Genomic DNA, 20,442 nt, shown 5'->3' on the forward strand with positions numbered 1-20,442 from the left:
AGAGGATCCCCTGACTGGTGCTAGTTACTGGAAGCATTTTGCTGGTGGTGCAGAGAGGCAGGAAAATGGCTCTTGGGCGGGGGACATGGAGGGGTGAGGAGGAGAGAGAGGCTACAGCATGCACTGTTCTCAGCATCAGTTGGTATAGAAAGGAGTGGGACCATCACCATACAGCCTGTGTCGAGGGTTGAAGTGGGATTTAAGTGGTGCATATTCCTTGGGCTGGCCCACAGCACAAGGGTGAATTTCACCCAGATCTCAAAGGTCCTCTGAAGAGGGGTCATTCCAGTGTGGGACTTCTCATCTGGGTGTGATTAACACGTGGATGCTACATGACCTGAATATCCAACCGAAGCATCATATATATTATTAGTCCACTCCATGGCAGAAGGAATATATATTGGGGCAGTATATAAATACAGGCCTACATACGCATTTCTTCTGCAGCACTGATATACCGGTATACCCAAAAGGGAAAGGGCCTGACTTTGGCCATAATGCTTCAAGGTTGTTTTTTTCCCCCCTTCTACACCGAGACAAAACTCCGCCTACAACACATCAATTCTCTCCTTCATTTTCCCACTCTAATGTATTATTGACTACAATGTACCAAACTTGCACTTGCAGGCTAACCCACTATTACAGCATCTTGTATCAGTACTTTAAACATTGCTTAACAAGAAAAATATGTCAATATACAATGAAAGCTTTCATTTATGCTTTCAAATTGAACAAACTGCTGCAAGCTATGCTGTAAATTACCCCCAAGAATGTATAACTGGGCAAAATAGAGAACAAATTTGAGTGACATCAGACGTGACTGGATTCATAATTAGTAACACTTAACAATATATTAAGTTTATCTCCTTTCTATCCCAGTGACCCTTTCAGCTCTGAGCAGTGCTTGCATATGTTGCCATAAATCATGTCTCTGATTTGTCAACAAGCCCTGCGTACCTCTGTTATTTGAGAAAATTACAGAGTGAACTCCTTGTTCCAAAATTTGTTGATAATGCACTACAGGGTGGGCAGGAATAGTGTGATCTCAGCTACACTCCACCCACTCTGTCCTGAACCTGGAAAAGGACTTTGCACATATACTAATTAAAGGTCCTGTGCTGTAATATCTGATGTTACTGACTGGTGGAACCATGCCAAACTGATCAAAAACAGGTACTAATGCCAAGTTAGCACTCTGCCTAAAGCAACTGTCAACTAATGATAGATCAGACAAATCTGATTTCTCTATCAAAACATTCATCTCAAATCTTGATTAGTAAACCTATTGAATTATGATTAATTCACAAGAGTGCTGCTGACAGATAAGGTACTTTATCTGACAATGTATAGTAGTTGCTTTGCCTGGAGCAAAAAAGCTCTGAAGTTGGTAAAATAAACACTATCAACTACAACACACTGAGAAGTATAACAAAGCTACATGCACCTTTTAATTTAATAAAGGCCTGATCTGTGAGAACCTGGCCTCAGACACAACAACTACAGGAAATGGAGAAGCAGGGCAAGGAAAGCATCAAAGTGTGCGCAGGGAGGGCGAGAAATCACTGTATCAACACTAAGGGGTAAAACTGAAAGGCTGAGAGTATAGATCTCATTACTGAATAGGAATCCGCTTGTGTGGACTTGAATGGAATTCACTATTGGTGTGCCACGTGGGCAGGACTGGGAAGAAAGTTAGGATTTTAAAAGTAGATGAAACAAAACTCCAAAACTGAACATCCACAAATATGGAAGAAGTTCAGATCCAAACTGAACTTGGCAATTGTCCTTTATCAGACAGAGCAAGCAACTATCTTTTATCAGACAGAATAAGCACCCTCAATTTTAAGGAAATTCAGCTCCTCAGATGTAAACTTGTGGCTAGACCTTATCTCTGATTAAAATGAAGCATCTTGGTTTTATTGTTTATTGTTTATTATTCAGGAGTAGAACAGCACAGAGTGTGACATTTTCTTTCCATTAGATGATTTTGTCTAATTTGGACTGTCTCATGAAGACTGGGGGGAAGGGGAGGGACTTTTTAGAGAATTTTTATGCATATACTGCTACTAGAAGGCAGATCTCAGTGATTCTGGATGTTATATATAATTTATAATTATTGTAATATATACATTATAAATGATAAATTATTATAATTGAAAACAGAGCTATCACTTTTTATTATTTTAGTTTTCTATGGTATCTTCATATAGTAGCAAAGGGAATTGGACCTTTTCAATCAGAAAACAACTTGGATTAAGAAAATACATAGACATAAAAGATTATCATAAACATTTTTCATGCATTTTGTTCAACCCAAAATTCAATACAAGGTACTTCCTTTTAAGGATAAGGCTAAAATGTATGTCTTTCTATTCAGTTTTACTTAACTTCCTTAGCTGATTTCAGAATACTTGTAAAGATACAGATCATTAGACAGCACAACATTATTTCCACTCACAGCAGTGTCAATAGGAAATAGGTATTGCAATATTTAGCTGTGATTTAGTGTAGAACCCACCATCTCAAAGTCATTTGTAAGGCTGTAAGAAGGCATTTATTAGTTTATCATAACCTAACAATTTTACAAAAGCCTAATGCAAAATAATCATGTTTTTGCCCAGCCTGTATTAACCTCTCTCTGACTCTTCTTTTTTCTTTCTTTCTCTCTTTTTTATTTATATATTTATTTATATACCCAGCCTCTGTTAATCAATTGTGAACTGCAGATGGGGGTCAAGGAAACCTACTTTCTTCTTTGATAGCCTCCAATGCTTCCACTCCTGGGGATAAAAATGCTTTAAATGGAGTTATATTCCAGGAAAATCAATATATGATTACTGCAAAGATTTGTATCGATTGTCATGTTGCATTGCAAAGACGCTAAAGAAAAATTGCACAGCCCATTTCCCTTCATTTTCTACTTCACAGAACTTGCAGCAAATATTTTGGGCAAGCAAAAAGTGTTGGAACTTTATTTAATAACCCAAACTTTTCTTCCTTCACTTAAATGTTTACTCTGAAATGGTTTTATTCCTAAAGGCATCTTTTTTATAATGCCTGACATCAGACTGAGGTCTTGAGAAATAACTGCACTGCTGTAACTATCTAGTTTCTAATAAATAACAGCATTAGAATTTTACGTGTCCAAAAATAAAAACTGCACTCTGTGTTTTCACCCCTTTAACTGAGGGTTTTCACACTCCTTCCTAGAACGTAAGCCATTGTTCATTCAAGCTCTGATCTTACTGTCACAGCATTCAATGGCAAAAGTTCCACTGGTTCCAGTGATGCAGAAGCAGGGTCTCTGTGCCTGCTCCTATTCCCATGGAAATCAGTGGAAGGTCTCCTGTTGACTTAAGCAGCAGCTGGATTAGACCCTTTTCTTCCTGTTGTATACAGGCAGCCTAACTTAAATAATTTAATTATTTCACTGACACAGGAAGAAATCTTCAACCGAAATGGAAAAAACTGTAATAAATAAATACATACATAAAACTTTGGATGCTGCTCTTACTTACGCTGCTCTCAACTCCTTCCCGGGGCTGATCTAGCAGCCACTTCCCTATACTGGAGTCTGGAAGGTGGGTGGTATGTACAGTCACTCTGTGATATCTAAGGATGCCCCTTACCAAGGGAAATGCTCAGGTGGATGGTTCTGCCAACATTAAAGAAGCTTTGACGGGAGCAGCACAAAGCACAAATTCAGGAGAATCAGGGCCAGAATTTGTTAGCAAATCATTTGTAACTTGTTCCCAGTCTTCTTTGAATGCATTCATGATTTGTAAGAAAGGGCCAAATACTTTGAAGGAAAATATACCAGTTTGCTTCAGTTATTTGGTATTCATTATTCATGTTGTGTGATTGGTCACCTACATATTATGACATTGCTCCTTGAATGGATTGCTCCTGGAACATTTTAAGTAGAAGACTATCTCTGCCACTGGCCTGCTTGGTAACCTTGGGCAAGTCATTTAACCTCTATGTGACTTAGTTTTCCCTTCTGTAAAATGGGGCTAATTCTTATCTCCTTTATAAAGTGCTTTGAGGTCTACATGCGTCTTGCCCTGACAAGAGGTTTTTCCAGGCTGCACATTTCCCTGCCTGCACTGTAATATCCCCAGCAAGTCAGATCACCTAAACAAGCCAGCTATAAACAACATAACTGCCAGCAATTTTAAGTTACCACACAGATCTTTATGAGCAAGCACATTTATCTTATGGTGAAAGCATTACAGAGATAACATACGAAAACAACAAAAGAACTGACATGCATGCTAATAAGTTTATCAGAGATCACCCCCCCAACACCAACAAGGGCTCTGGTAGGAATCAGTCCTTCAAACCGCACCAAGGGTTTTTCCCATCGTTACAAGTCAATAGCAGCCTTAGCTCTAGACCAGAACAACCATGAATACTTTAGTCTCTCCATTATAGAGTCTGGGCCTTTGATTATGGCCTCATGTAATAGGTGATCAGGAAACAAAGACCCATTCCTCAGGGAGTAGCTTCCAAAGGCTGGGATTTTGCATAACCAGGAGTGGGGAATTTGCATTCATCTCCCCCTAAATAGTTCCCAGGAAATCCACTTCATAGATGTTGGTCCAAAAAAAGTCCTTGTCTCACATGTTCAATATAGTCCTTTGATTATCCACGCACATAATAATTAAGGCTATGATTTAGTCATGAGTATTTTTAGGAAAAGTCTTAGACAGGTCACTGGCAATAAACAAAAATTCACGGCCCGTGACCTGTCCATGAATTATACCATAAATACCCCTGACTAAATCTTAGCCGGGGTGGGGGGCACTACTAGGGGCATGGGGGAACCCCAGGAGGCCGCTGCTGTGGAAGGGTTGGGAGGCCTCTGGAGGGCCTGAGGCCAGCGGCACCAGCTGCTGAGGGCCACCCTCCCAGTGCTGCTCCGCCCACCCTGGAACTGCTGTCAAGGGCTGCCAAGCAGCGGCTGCCCTGGAGGCCCCTGGGATCACATTGGCTGCTGCGGCTGGTCCTGGGGCCACTCCAACAGAGGCTGGTGCGGCTGGCAGTGGGGCCACCTGAGCAACTGGCCCTGGGGCAAGCTGCTTGGGCGGCCGTGGGGTTAGCCACACTATCCACTACAGAAGTCACGGTGGTCATGGAAAGTCACGGAATCTGTGACTGCTGCGACCCCCAATGACAGACACAGAGCCCTAACATTAATACATAACCTAGACGTTTAATACAAAGGACTCCAAAGATACTTAAACTTAATTTAAGAAGATTGTCTAAGCATACTGCAGGAAATTGCCATATGTCACACCCTTAATTCTTCCAACTGTACAGAAGCTCCCTGACTCATGCAAGCGTTCCGTTCCGGAATGCCTTGCGTAAGTCGAATTTTGCGTAAATCGGGAACGTATCTCCAACAATTACGCAAAAAAAAAAAAAAAAGCTTACGGAATTTACGGAACTTTTTCCGTAAGTCAAGTTTGCGTAACCCGGGGAGTGTCTGTATGTCTCAGAATGAGGTACACCGAGTATCTGACACAGTGATATTATTTATGAAAATACCTGAGTTCTTCCTAACATCATCACTGGTTAGTGTCACGTATATGCAAACATTTGGAAATACAGGGAGGTATCAACCAGAACTTGGATTAGGTTTTTGAGACCACATCTGGGAGTTACCAAGTGCGGAACCCTTTATACTATCCGCCCACTTCATTTAAGTGATCTGTCAGGAGACGAGAGAGTGGAAATAAGGTTTTTGCTGCTGGGTTGGGATTTACACTGATTATTGGGTGAAAGAGGGTTCCTGGAGTAGTCTATTTATAGAACTGTATTTTTAACGGATGTCAAGGAGTGCCTAGAGCAAAGTATGGGTGTGCCTTTTTTAGGGAATGTGTGTGTAAACTGAAAGTAAATAAATATATAAATAGCTCTTCTGAAAACCTGTCCCCTTATTTAGATGCTTAAATGGCAGGTACTGGCTGCTGAGCTCTTTTGAAACTCTGGAACCTTTATGTCTACATCTGCCCATCTTGCAGTTACACATGCCTCATGCAGGGCTAGATTGAGACACTGCTTTCCAAACGTAAGCAAGGAGTAGTGCACTGCTATGCTGTCTCTGGGGCACCTGGGAGACTGAGAGTCACAGTCTCCCTCCATGTCTCCCCATTGCTCCATGGACACAGTAAACTGCAACAGGTCAATACCTAGTGCAGAGTGTAGTGTCTGTTGCACCAGCATCGCTACGTCACTGAACTGGTTGTGATGAGGAGGGTGTGAGGACAGATTCAAGGCCCCATTCCCACTCTGCCCCTTCCCACTCACCTGTGAGACTTGGGGATAAAGTGGTACTGAAAGTAGCAGTACAGTGGGAAGTGAGGCCTTATGCCCCCTTTCTCCCTTGCAATGGCACAATCTGGCCTGTTATTAGTTTTACATACTACAGACAGCGAAAGAGTTTTCATACAGAAATTCAAGCAGCACATTTTTGGCCAATCTGTGCCTTCAAATCTGAGAGCAAAACTCTACAGTGAGAGCTGTGCAGGCATATCTGACAGCAGAACATGGCCTCTCTCTGAAAATGCACAGTGCACACTCCGCCCAATAAAGTCCATAGGAATCACATGGAAATGAGCCAGATAATTTATGCATTGTTTAAAATGAAGATTTACAGGAGACAAAGGAAACTAGATTTAGTGAATATCTCTGGTCAGTATATTCATATATTCAGAAAGGTTTGTCCTGAATAAAACCAACATGGATTTATATTTTTAAAAATTCTCCTTTAATCTATTAAAAAGTGAACAAAACAAATATAGCTCTAAATGTCTATTCTACATCCAGAATGACTGGCTGTCAAAAACATTACTGAGATTTATAGAAAGCTTTCGCTAAAACAAATGGAAAAGTATTGCTAATGTTTCTGCATTGAGCTTCTCAAGTTGTGTCTTTTGCCAAGTTATGTCACATAGTATATTGCTATAAAGAAGAAAATTCATCAACAGCAAAGGGAAATATTTTTCTCTACTATATCTCTCTCTAAAAATGACATTACAAATATTTTCCTTCAAATTTAAAAGCCTGCCAATAATTACTACACGTTCACCTCCATATTGTAACACAACATTCATTTTTAATAATGTAATTTAAAATTACACATTTTTATAAGGATATTACAAATTTCTGAAGGCCAGCCCACTAGCTTGCCAGCAGTATGTGGTAGTGCTAGATAAGAAATCTGGGGTTTGGAGAAACCGGGGAATTCCTGCACCACAGGCAGGTAAAAATCAATGTCATATATTAAAAGAAACCATTTGGTTGTGAAGTGCACTGCTGTCCTAGCATCTTTACCTCCCACACTCTCCCTCTACGAGCTATTATTTAAAAAGCAGAGTGTCAGGCCCCGTTCTCCTTTTCTGGCAAACCCATAACTCCTATCAAATTCAATCATCAATTGTTATAAACTGGCATAGCTCCATTCAGTACATAGAGATAGAGCTATGATAGTTTACACCATCTGAGAATCTGCCTATCGGGCCCTAACATTTCTCCCTGAGTCCAAGATGAGAAACATATGGGAAAACAAATTATGGCATTAAAAGGAAGGGGTACAGTCCTACCCATAAGGGACCAGTTCTTGAATTGCTGTCCGTACCAGTAGGACAAAAACCAACCAAACGTAAAAGAACAGGGCGCTCCTCTCAGAAGAGTCACACTGCTCACTTTTCATCCAAAGATGTTATTTATTTATTAGGTGATTCCAATCATATTTGGATTCAGACACTGATACAGAGCAGTATCCAAAATGGCAGGCACATATACTATACTACGTCAAGCTGTATTTTGACAATCACATACAAATCTGAAATCAACCAGATGGTCAAACAATAAGGTGATTGATCTTGACTGCGTAATCCAGGGAATTCTCTGTCATTTGTGATAAACACCACAGACTGACCAGAATACTGCAAGAAAGGGACAACTTGTTAAAATAAATGTGCTCTAGCCCACAACATAAATTCTGCTGAGTGGTATATGGAATCTCTTATAGACATGTGAACACCACACAAGGTAAGATTATTGCATCTAGTAGAAAGTGATGCCAAACTTTAATACAAAATATATGAACAAAAAGAATAAAATGTTACCTTGACTACCCAGTTTAGAGATTTCACCCAAAATCTTCAGTGGTTATCAGACAACCTTATGAAAGTACCCTGGTACTGGTAAATAATTTCAGAATAGAACCCTAAATTTGAAGAATTCCAATTTAAAAAAAATCTCATTTTAGCACTGTATCCCATAAAAGGCTAGTATTCTTAAATTAAAATGCAATATAGAACAATATGTAGAAGTCCAGATCCCATTTATACTGTTTGCATAATTGCTGTTCCTGTCTGATCTGTGAATAAAAAGAGGATATCATTCCATTTTCATTCATGAACACTAAATTCATTGATGTGCAAACTGTAATATTTTATTAAATAAACACAAAATAGGATATAATGGCAAACATTTGTTTTCATTACAAGTAGTAATGCAATCTTTCTCTAAGGCTTACTACATTAGCATTTCATTCCATGTTCTAAATGCCTTTGAACTTTCTGAAAAGCTACATCTGTTAGTTCCCTTGTATACACCAGAAAGTTAGCTAGTGAATTAAGTTTTATTATAAATTGCTTTGTTCACTATTAAGATTGATGTTGGACACACTATACTGTAAGTTGCAAACTGCAATTACAATTCACTGCAATTATCTCTGGTTGTTAATAGCACAAGATAGCATGTCACTTTTTACCAAGTGTATAATTTATCTTTTTTTTTTCCCCATGAACTCTTGTGGTATTCCAAATGTATAATCTTGTTGTATTATTTCCCAGTGGTCCAACAAAATGCACAGCAAGTGCTGACTAGAACAAACTAAAAAGCAGTGCTATTGACAAGCCGTCACTTGTGCAGTAATGAACACTCTGCCTCTACTTTCACCTCACCAAACTAACAGCTTTAATTTATGATAAAGCAAACGAGAGACAACCTCCAGTTTTATTGTACCCTCAGTGCTGTTTCAAATAAAGTAATTAGAAGGTCAAGAGACAGGTCTAGAAGCCAAATATAAATGCAACCCTTCTGCACCGACATTTAAAAAAAATCTTCAGTGTTCAAAGAGCATTTTATCCATCCTTCTTCTGCAGAGCAGCATGAGCCAGCTCTTTACCACCGTAACCAATCTGAAACAGTGGAGGTTCAATTCCTTTGCTCAGTAATTCAGCCCATATGTAACATGAGTGGGGTACCTACCAGACATCATCCTCAGGAGACGTCTCAAAATAGAGTTCTGCCCTCACCAGTGATTTATAATAAAGGTACAGGTGATTTTGAAAACATTTTTTATAACAAACAGAAACTTCATAGACGGGTAATAGATGAAATAGCTGTTTTGGCTGTGAGGACAAGAAACTTCAATGGATACCGTAACCTAATGTTAATAACATCTGAAGGATGAGTTGACGGTAACAAAGAAGAAAAATGTGCATGTCTGAAAGGTTTGCTCAAATCCTCCAATTACAATATGAGAAGAACTGTGCATAGAATAGTAGAAGAACCAGGTCTTGTTGTCTGGACTCACTGGAATGAATACGCAGAGCTATTTAAACTTGTTATGTCTTTGCAGCATTATTATACATCTTTATACATACAGATTTATAATCACGCTAATGCAGCATGTCTCTGTTTTCTTTATACAATAACATCCTAACTGTAAACTTCAGCTTTAATCTAAAAGGATCTCATAGCACCCAAGAAGCTAAATAAACTGATATCTAAACTCTATGACATGAAACCTATACAACAAACCATTCTTATAAGAAAAACTCGTATCCTGAAACTGCCCCCCAAAGAATACTCCAATGTATTGATACAATTCTGATAAAGGAGGTAATTTTATAATTGAGGTATGGGTAGACAGAATGGAGATACATACATTGACATTTTAAGGGCACTGAGGTTAGCTTGAATACTTATAAAAAACATATCCTGGAACTCCTCATGGCCACTAGAGGTCAGGACTTTGTTTAAATGTATTACCCACAATACGACAGTTCCAACAATGTCCTACCACAACTGAGAATGTATTGATCAGTAACAGAGAGAACAGTGCAACCTACAGAACAGTCAACCTTACTTCCTGCAGAACCAAGATGTTCCATTGCAGTTGTCTACACAATTACTGACTCAGCTTGTCCCTGCTTAGATGAGGCGTCCAGAGAGAATCAATACACAAACAGCTATGGCTGCATTTGAAACTTCCAACGTGTTTCCTACATAGTGAAGACACCATGCTAACTAAAAGTAACACACACAAAAACTACACTAAAGGCACAGGATTGACAGTGAAAGAATAAACTTTATGGTTAAACACAGCAGTGCACAATTAGCATTAAGATAGTGCTGCTGTGCATAAGGCTTATGCATAAAAGTTTTTTCCTTTGAGTATGAATTACCCTATTTCAGTAGGTGTGCCTCCTATACTTAATGGTCTTTTAATTATGGTTTTGTTGTGTAATTTTTCTCAAAGTAATTTTGCACTATCATGGCATGTTCACGTAATAAGTGTAATTGCACTTAATGACATAAGTGGTATAAAAGATATGTAATCATATAATTAGAACATGTAATCATGTTGTAAAGGCCCTTGTGAAACTGTTAAAAAAAACCCCAAAGATATTGCATGTATACCGTAGCCAATTATCAGAGTTCAGCTACCTTTAACTTTGTTTTTCCAAACAATTCAAAGGGATTCACCCAAATCTTATTCTTCCCTATATTTTGCACCAAGACCTAGTGAATTCATTTTTTAAAAACATCCCTAAAACATAAAAAAATACACTTAAAAGTAATGATGAAAAAACCTCAATTGTGTTGCATCAGTTCATATAAGCATCTTAAAGTTTGAATACTTATTCAGACTTTTGTCAGCCCCCCCACTAACCCCTGCAACTCACACCACCATCCCTCTCACCAACAATTCTGCTTCCTCCTAATTATTCTTCTTGTGGGGAAGAAGGCAGAAGAGATGGTCTACTATCTCCACCAGGGGCAATTGGGGGTGGCTAAGCATCTTTAGTTAAGCTACGTCTGTTAGTCTATAAGGTGCCACAGGACTCTTTGCTGCTTTTACAGATCCAGACTAACATGGCTACCCCTCTGATACTTTACTCCCTCTGGTGTCTTCAACAAGGTATACAGCCAATCTGCTTCTTCCCCAGTATCCGTCCGGTACATCAGCCCCCTTTCTGTCTCCACCACCTCCAAATATCTCTTCTTTGTCTTCCCCTTATCCAGTCTTCTCTTCCCCTAAGAAGGAGGGGTCTCTACCCTTTTTGTCCCCTCTTTCTCTATTCCCCCAGGACTGGGAGTTTCCTCCTTCTGGTGCATCCTCTTCCCCAAGAGAGGGCCAAAATTAGTGGCTGTCTCATTTCCTTGCTCCTCTACCTCTTTCCTCCACTTGTCCAAACGGGTTTTACACATAAACATTCTCTCACCTGCGTGTGCAGCTTTCGGTGCACAGAACTGCGCCTGCCCAAGCAGAGATTGGGGTGAGTACATCAGGCCTGTAAATCCTAATCATGCTTGACACAAAAATAAAATAAATGGTAAATTACAAAGTTCTGAATTCTCTATATAACTCCAATGACATCACAAGCCACTTGCGTTTTCCTCTACTGCACAATATATCTGTATGATATCTATTGTAGGTTTAAGAGATTCCTGTTTTATAGTATTAGCTATTGAAACACTATGCAAATTCATAAGAATTAATTTCTCCCCTTCCTAATGTGCCACTGAAGAATTCAGAGGAAAAAAAATCAGTTCAATAATAACATTCAGTGTCCAGTGTCCTCCTTAGATATCATTAGTTGAGTTCTCAGAGTTGATATAATTTGAGAGGTGGGATGAGTCAAAATGAGGCTTCTGGGGAAGCCTCCATTTTTCTCTCTGTGGCTTAGAAATGGTACTTGCAAAGCTTAACAGCACTTCTCTTCAAACTGCTGTTATTCAAAGGGTGTAAGCCCCAGAGGAAGTATAAAGGATATAAGGAAATCTTTGAATAAGTGAAAGATGTTGGTATGCAAGATTGAAGATATACCAGCTGGTCTACTGCTTCAGCTGGTTACCAGAGGGCCAGGAAGAAATTAGTCTCACAGCTCAGTTGAAAGAACACCTGGACATTAACCTGAGGCACTGGTTCACTTGCGAACAAGGTCATCTTTGTTTCCTCACCACACACACCTAGGAATTAAATAATAACCTGTTAAAAAGACTAACTCCCAATGTACTAAATCACTCAACTTCATTAAACCCCACCTCTGGCTTTCTAAAAAGTTTAGCAGACAATACAACAGAAAACCAAGCTAAATCATCTCCTTAGTCACAGATAAGACAGTGGCAGGAAAGTGCAGTGGTAACGTCAGCCTTTCAAAACTGGGAGCACCCAAGCTTGCCAAACTGAGGGCTGCCTTGGCAACCTCCCAGGTCCTGAACGATGCACCCAATTAGCATACAATAAAAGAGACTGCAGCTCTCTTTTTCAATTGGAGGCTTGGCAAGTTTGAAAAGATATACTATCACTCCGAGAGCTAGAACCATGCTGAAGAGAACCCTGAAAGATGCCTTCCACTGTCAGTATATGGAAAACCTGAAACAGAAGCTGGACCAGGGCAAGGCCTTCGAGGCTATGTGCAAGTGGGACGCCAGCAACTACTTCCTCCCTGGGGGCAGCTTCAGCCGATTTGCCGACCGGAAGTTCATCCACAGGGCCGGGCTCAACTGCGTGCTGCTGAATAGAGCGGTCCACCAGGGGAATTGGGACAAGCGATGCAGGAAGTGCAGCTATGCCAATGAGACACTACCCCACATCTTGTGTAGCTGCAAGCCCCATTCCAGAGCCTGGGAGCTGCGCCAGAAAGCCATCAAAGATTGCCTGAGCAGAGCCATTCCCCCACTTGTTTTTTGATTAGAAACAAAACAAAATGAAAAATTTTGTTTTAATTCCTGTCATTGAAAAAATCTGTGACAGTTTTCAAACAAAACTAAAATTTTCATTTAATTTGATTTTTCTATTGAAAATACCTCTCATTTTAGACCAGCCCTATTCCAATACTCGCAGGAGAAAAATGATTTGCCAGGTCCTCCCATCCTTCTTCCAGCAGTCAGGAACATAGAGCCATACCCTCTGGGAGCAGTCAGTTTGTCTGCTCAATTACCATCAAGCAACTGTAGTAGTTAGATTTTGCTTCGCCTGCTAGCCTTTTATGGAGCTGAGAGGTGCCCTGTTACTACTGAGGCAGGACGTATGGTAAACAGACATTCAGCAGGATCCACTGGGGAAGGTAGATGATGTTCCTTTTTATAGGCTAAAGAAGCCTGAGAAAAATTTACTCTCTCAAACATAATCTGTCGGAAATTACTGCCAGAGGCATAACCAAGTGCTGTTCACTCACTGATGCAAGGTAGGGTTGCTTCCCATGGGCTAGTGGGTTAGCCATATGAAAAATGGGTCATTTGACGGTCTGGAGATGTTAAGAGGTTTAGAACAGTGCTTCTCAGAGGAGATTCAAAGGCTAGAAGCTGCTTGTATGTAATCCCTTACTTTTTTAAATGACAAAGGGTTTTTTCATTGCTGATTTGTGCAATAAAAAGTACAGTATGTTTTACTTTCCTACAGTGAGACATTATTTTCTCCCAATTAGTGTCAGCACTGCAGCCAATCCCAGTCTATCAGTTCTAAAATATACATACAGTATGTACAGCTATTCCTAAAGGATGACTGGGGGTTGGCAGCTATAGTTAGGTGATTATGGAATTTATTAATATCACATAGAAGTAGAGGCCAATTATGGAAGTATATATTATCTGAAGTTTCCCAAGTTAGCAATTGTTTCTTTTCAGTATGCACTTATTGAAGCTTCTGGCTCGGGGCATTTTTCTTTAACATTCTGAATTAGTTCTAACTATCCATATTCAGATGTCATGGAACAGAACAGAAACACTCTCCCCCACCACCACCACTATGCTAACCACAATAGGTTTATCTAGTCTGGTAGTACAAGAGTAATAGCTATCCCAGACAGATATGAGAGATTCAATTTTCCATTTTTTTGGTCAAACTTCATTTGCATGTTATACACATGCTGAAATATTTTCTCTCTCAATCAGTTCATATCGGCACATGAAAGACACGTCCAATAAATCCTCTACTACAGCTTTTGATTCAGAAAGTATTTTATGGAAGACATATTTTAGGTTGTCCATCCTTTGATTTCCCACAGAAACTAATAAATAATCAACAAAAATATGATTAAAGACACTGTTTGAAAACTCACCCAAAAAGGAATACCAGCTAGTGGAAACATCTTTTTGATCCAATTCCGTTCATCTTAGAAACAGAATTCTAACTTAGGTTTTGAAAAACCTGATGAAGGCTTCAGCTAAGTTTTGACATAACATTTTCATATTCAAAATATTTATGGAAATAAGGGGAAAGGGATATGGATCTTGAAATTGCAGAAGGATGAAATGGAGCTTAGTAAGCTAGAAAGGGAAATTACTTATCTGTAATTGGAATTTTCTTTTTAAAAATCTCTTTGAAATCATATTCAACCAATTTTCAGTCATGTGTACTTGTGAGCATTGCTTTAACCCTTTGAAAATCTACTACCAGCAACAGATTGCGGATAAGGAAATCCTAACATATCTGACTTCTAGTGTCAAGAGGTTAAGAAAAGCTAAATGTCTTCAATTCTGTATAGTATATTTCCACTGTAAACAACAATACCCTTTGAATCTACTTATTAATCTGCTACAAACCATCATTCCAAACTTCCTGGATAGGTGCAGCAAGTGAGAAAGTGCATCTAAATATCTATTACATTTAGTTAGAGAACATAGACATGTCTTTTTCTGCTCTAAATTAAAACGTTGATCTTTAGGTCTGGACACAATACAAAACTTAAGAGATGATGTAGCAGACATCATAAATCATGGTGCATTGGGTTACCGTGCTCGTCTTTTATACAACTTCAAATTCTGGCAGCCCTGCCTCCATTTGCACACCACGATATGTGAGCACAGAACTACAGATATAACTTAGAGGCTATTACTGGTTGATATCTGAATATATAATTAGCTTGCAATTTGACACAGGCAAAAATGAGGGCCAGGTTTGGCTATGGGTGGCCCTGAAATCTGGTCCAAGATGATTAAACTTGAGAGATTAGATAGAAAAAAGGAGAATGTTGTAGGTATTTCATGGCCCTATTACTGTAGTATCTGAATACCTAAGAGCTGAGAAATTAACCTTCTGTTATACCATAGAAGAGAAGTCTTGGAACAGAGGCGTCGTCAGAAGGACAGTGAGAGTCATTACATAAGTAGGAGTAGAATAATGAAAAGAAGAAACCAGAGACAGTTTTCTAAGGAGCTGGGTAGCAGTGATTATAGTGTCATAGCACACCAAGATAATATGAATGTTATAGGTCATGATTAAATGCATTGTCAGAGCTACAGGAAATGCTTGCATGACATCAACATCTGACCACACTAAACCCAATTCTAGCGAGTCATCATCGCCTATAATTGGGCACCCAGACTGCTGGTGCGATGTTGGGCAGTTAACAGCTGCAGTGCAGTGGTCTGACAATAAAGCTGCCACAGGTGTGCTGCTTAACAAGGTGTTAATTGTGTAGCTGTTGGACATAAATAGGGAGCCCAAAGGGTGTGGAATGGGGGTTATTGTGCATGAAGGACTAGTGTGAATGCAGAGCCCTGCAAACCAAAATAAAGTCAAACTGAGCTTGGCTTATCCATGCTCCAGCACCTTGTAGTCTCTCCATTTTTTAAAAAGATCATTTTTACTGAGAAATGCTCAGTAGCACAGATTGCTTCTATTTCATTCCTAAACAGAGAAAACTGTTTCATCCCATATGACCTTTATGTTGTTATTTATGCAAAGTAAAATGGGGAAAAGGTGTTTTTTTAAGGGCAATATAACACCACCCCTGCATTTGTCATTGCTAAGTCAATAACATCTGCAGATGCCAATAACAACATCACCATTTGTTGTCAATTTGTAAGCAACCACCTTGTGAATCAGGATATAAATACTTGTTATTGTCCAGTGCTGGCTAGCGATGTGAATGATTACAAAAACAATGAACACCAGAACAGCACCAACATCTATGTGATATTTGGGTCTGTCCACTCCCAAGTGATAGGTCTTTGGCCTTTAGCTCATTTTCTATAAGGCTGTTAGTTCACTTCTTCCAAATTCTGACTCAGGCTATGTCTTCACTAGAAATGCTGCCACAGCAGCGCTGTAGTGCTTCAGTGTCGGCACTCACTACAGCAATGCAAGGACTTCTCCCGGCACTGTAGTTAATCCACCTCCCCAAGAGGCGGTAGCTAGACTGATGGAAGAATTCTTCTGCCAGCCTAGCGCTGTCTACACTGGCAAGTAGGGCACCTGAACTATGTTGCTCAGGGGGGTGGATTTTTCATGCTCCTGAGTGACACAGCTGGGTTGACCTAACTTTTTAATGTAGATATGGCCTTACATTTCTGACAATCCCATGGGGAGGCATTCCCTCTTGCAGCATGTGCATCTCTGCATCCATGATGGACTCAATCTCTGTGCATATCTTGGATGAAATCCTGGCCCCACTGAAGTCAATGGCAAAATCCTGTTGATATTAATCAGGCCAGGATTTCACCCCTTTTGAGTAATCCACTCTGCAGTTCTCCACATAGGGAAAATCAAGAGTGTGTGAAATTTTAAATAGAAAGGTGCTGGCTCCCAGTGCAGACTAAAATATAGTACCACTGCCAAATTCACACCTGCTGTTTGGTATATGTAGGAAGCCAACCATAGGATGGGATTCACAGGAGAGGTCATAAAGAAGGAGTGGGGCAACATGGAGAGTCTTCACACCTAATATGAAGTCCTAAATGTGTGAATTTTGTATACCTTAAACTCTGCATCATTGGCTTCAAATTAATACTTTTAATAAGCTACCCGAAAACTTTCATTTCCTTTAACACAACACAACATCTCTTTCCAGTGTACAATATCCTTCAAGAAGGTCTGAATGTGCTTTGCAATCTTAAAAATTAACTAAGTAGTAAACATGTATTTGTTAAACTGATTTTAATAACAGTATAGAAAGATCCATAACTAAAGTGAGTTATCACTACAGAATGATAACCATTTTTCTTTCCAATATCAGCATCATCATGGCCATTCCCTTCTCTAAAATATGAACAAATTCGCTCACAGAAGGGAGATAATTCCTTTTAACTTATATGAACATATTTGCCATTTAACTTTTTCCATAAATTGCTTAAACTTGTAAAAGCAACAAAAGAAATTGGCACTTATAAGACTAAAGAGGCGGCATGAGCATGAGTGATATTTTGTGGTGACCCACTTCTTCTTGAAATTTATAGGCAGAAATATATAGGCATATATATATGCAAGCAGATATATATAGATATATATATTATATATGTACCTGTATTCCCTCAAGGAACCACACAATCTCAAGAAAGTGGTATTCGCCTGTTAAAGCATCTTTTAAGCTGCTCTTATCTTCTCTTCTCTTTACAGATCCAGACTATCCAGACTAACACGGCTACCCCTCTGATGCTTAAACTTGAAATGTCAAAAAATGTGTGATGAGTAAATCCTCATGCAACATAATCTCCTAACCTTACAGAAAGTTTTCACACAAAAATAGAAATACCATGTTGGGATAGAGAACTACTCTATGTCAGCAACTCTTGTCAAGTTTGACTACTCACTACATCTAACACACTGTATCACAATATTTATGGAAAATGTGATGTAATATATCATTTGAAAACTAATAAATTACTGATCAGTAATGTTCTTGTGTGATGCATGTTCAGGGTGTGTACAAAGACTTATGAATACATGCTAGAATTATGTTCTTGAAATGTGTTTGTCAAGCAATGCATAAGCCCGGTTTGCCCTAGACAATGGATTGTGTATTTGCTTGGCTGACCAGCCTGGTCACCATGTAGAGACAATAAAGGTGCAGTTATATAAAAGGTAAACAAAACCATCAAGTTCAATCAAGGGGAGGAGGTAATGACTCAATTATCATCAGTGAGGGGGGAACCAGCATGTAGTCTCCACCAGACCATATGGTGTCTCTTCCCAGGAGGAGAAAAGGAACTTTATCTGAGAGTACATTTCAATGATTTACTGGACTATAAAAGGGCCTGAACCACAAATGATAAATAATTGAACCAACTGACTGTATATAATATTGTATTTTAAAAGTGGATCAAGGAAGGTCTTTTCTGAAAACTAATGACACACGAGTGACTAAGATCACTGTGAAATGTATGTATTAGTACTATATGAGGAAATATGGATTCACACTAATATTATGCTTTCAAGTCTGTCACCAAACATAAGGAGAAACAGGTTTTCTCCCAGACAGGAGGGAAGGTAGCATTGTGGAATCAAAATAATGGAAACCTGATGTATGTATGAATCAGCAGCAGGATGGGAAGTCACGGGAAGGGGAGAACAGCATCCTGAGACAGAGGACAGGTCATCCTGAGACAGAGGACAAAACAGTGAGTTTGGGAAGCTATAAGGGGAGAGAAGAAGCCATTTTAGAATCCATCACTGGGCAGACACATGGGGCCAAGCTAAGAAGATGGATCCTTCAACTAAGGAGGTTGACGTTTCTGGGAACTGAATATAGGTGAGAAATCTGCTTAGGCAACAATCTTTCACCCAGGAAGACAAGGGAACCCAGGCTCTTGTACTTCTGTGGAAGGCCCTGATTGAGGAAAAATCAGACAAGCTTGGAAAGAAAAATACTGTAAGAAATCTACCTTGAGACAAGGCTGTACCTTACTGAGTTAAGTCTTAGCCACTACAACACTTTCCTCTTATTTGCTTGTCACCACTGTCTCTTTAACTGTACACTTGAACTCATGTAATACCTCTCTCTTTTTGTTAATACACTTCTTTTACTTTTAATCTAAACCAACCGAGTGCTGAGTTTGAATTGAAGTGATTGTTAATCACAGTTAAAGAAAAAACCGGGCTTTTGTCTCTTAAGGAGCAATGAACCTTATGAATTCTCTGAGTGCTCCAGGAGGGGTAGACACTTCAGGGTAGATGGTTTTGGAGAAATTTGGGAGTGGGGTTGTTTTGGGGTCACCCTGCAAATAGTAACCAGGGCTGGTGGAGACCAATGTGGGGCTGTTGTGTTGTCAGCAGGCTGCTGGGGTCAGAGTGCTGAACTAGGGCTGCACAGCATACAGACACTCAGGGAACCGAATGCTTGTCTGCTGACTGTTGGTGTGTGGGATGTGAGCCACAGCAGCAGAACATTTAAAGCACCTACAGCTACAGGACAAGCAGTGACACAACCTCTCACTGGTCTGAATGGCATGCCAAAAGATGAGATGTTAAAAAAAAAAAAACCCGAACAACATGAAGATTCTTGAGAACTGGCCACAGCTGTCTCAGAAGGAGACAAAACTGTCGGTCACGGTACAAAATAATTCCCATTCACTATTCTAGTAAAGCAGATTTTTTTTAAAAGTAAATCTTAAAATGAAAACAGAAAATTGTATCATATAGTCATTATGCCACCCATGTGAACACTTCCCTCAAAGCATAAAGCAGCAGCTAAGATACTCAACACATAATTTTGGAGATTGCGTAGAGCTGTCCCTGGGGGGGGTCGGGACATAGGCGCTGAGTTTCTAATCAACCGGGGGTGCTCCCCACGTCTCTGCCCAGGCACTACCCCTACTCCACCCCTTCCCCCAAGGCCCACTCCTGCCTCTTCCCCACCCAGTTCCATCCAGTGCCTCTGGATGCCACGAAACATATGATCCACAATAGGCGCTAAGAGGAAGGGGGCGGGGCCCGCTGGCAAGCAGGAGGCGCTGTGGGGAGGGGGAGGTTCTGGTGGGGGGCTCCTCCTCGCCTCCACCCTACCCCCATCCACCTCCTGCTTGCCTCCCTGTTCGCCTTCTCACCCCACTCGCCTGCCAGCCTCCCGCCTCACCTCCCCGCCGCCTCCTGCGGGGCCCCCAAAAGCACAGGGCTTGGGGCAGTCGACCTGATTCGCCATACCCAAAGGATGGCGATGCATAGCACAGTAAATTAATGCTCCCATATAATGCTGCCAGAATGAATATTTGTTTCTTCAATTTTAAATGGTTGTGCTCACTTTGTGTGGATTACATGAATTAAATGCATCAAGATTCAGTATTCTGGGGATGGCACTGGCATGGTTCCTTTGCAGGCTTTGGTTCATGTAGTTATTCATGTAGTTATTCAAATGTGACATCACTTACAGGATTCTATGTACTCCTCTACTCTGGTGGGTCCTGCGCTTATTGGCA

The 20,442-nt window shown here is 40.1% G+C and overlaps 1 protein-coding gene across 4 annotated transcripts in view; it reads right to left on the minus strand.

The window, feature by feature from the left end:
• The window catches only part of FTO (FTO alpha-ketoglutarate dependent dioxygenase), a 332,160-nt gene that overhangs the window by 81,099 nt on the left and 230,619 nt on the right, over positions 1-20,442 (minus strand). The window contains exon 10 of one of the 4 annotated variants that reach the window (XM_039502937.1): positions 7,521-7,952. The exons of the other annotated variants lie outside the window; for them this stretch is intronic. Coding sequence (XP_039358871.1) covers positions 7,868-7,952 — 85 coding nt within the window. The 3' untranslated portion in view covers positions 7,521-7,867. Of the gene's footprint in view, positions 1-7,520; positions 7,953-20,442 lie in introns of those variants that run through there. 4 annotated transcript variants of the gene reach the window in all.

The sequence above is a fragment of the Mauremys reevesii genome, linkage group 16 (assembly GCF_016161935.1).
Source record: "Mauremys reevesii isolate NIE-2019 linkage group 16, ASM1616193v1, whole genome shotgun sequence".
Lineage (NCBI taxonomy): Eukaryota > Metazoa > Chordata > Testudines > Geoemydidae > Mauremys > Mauremys reevesii.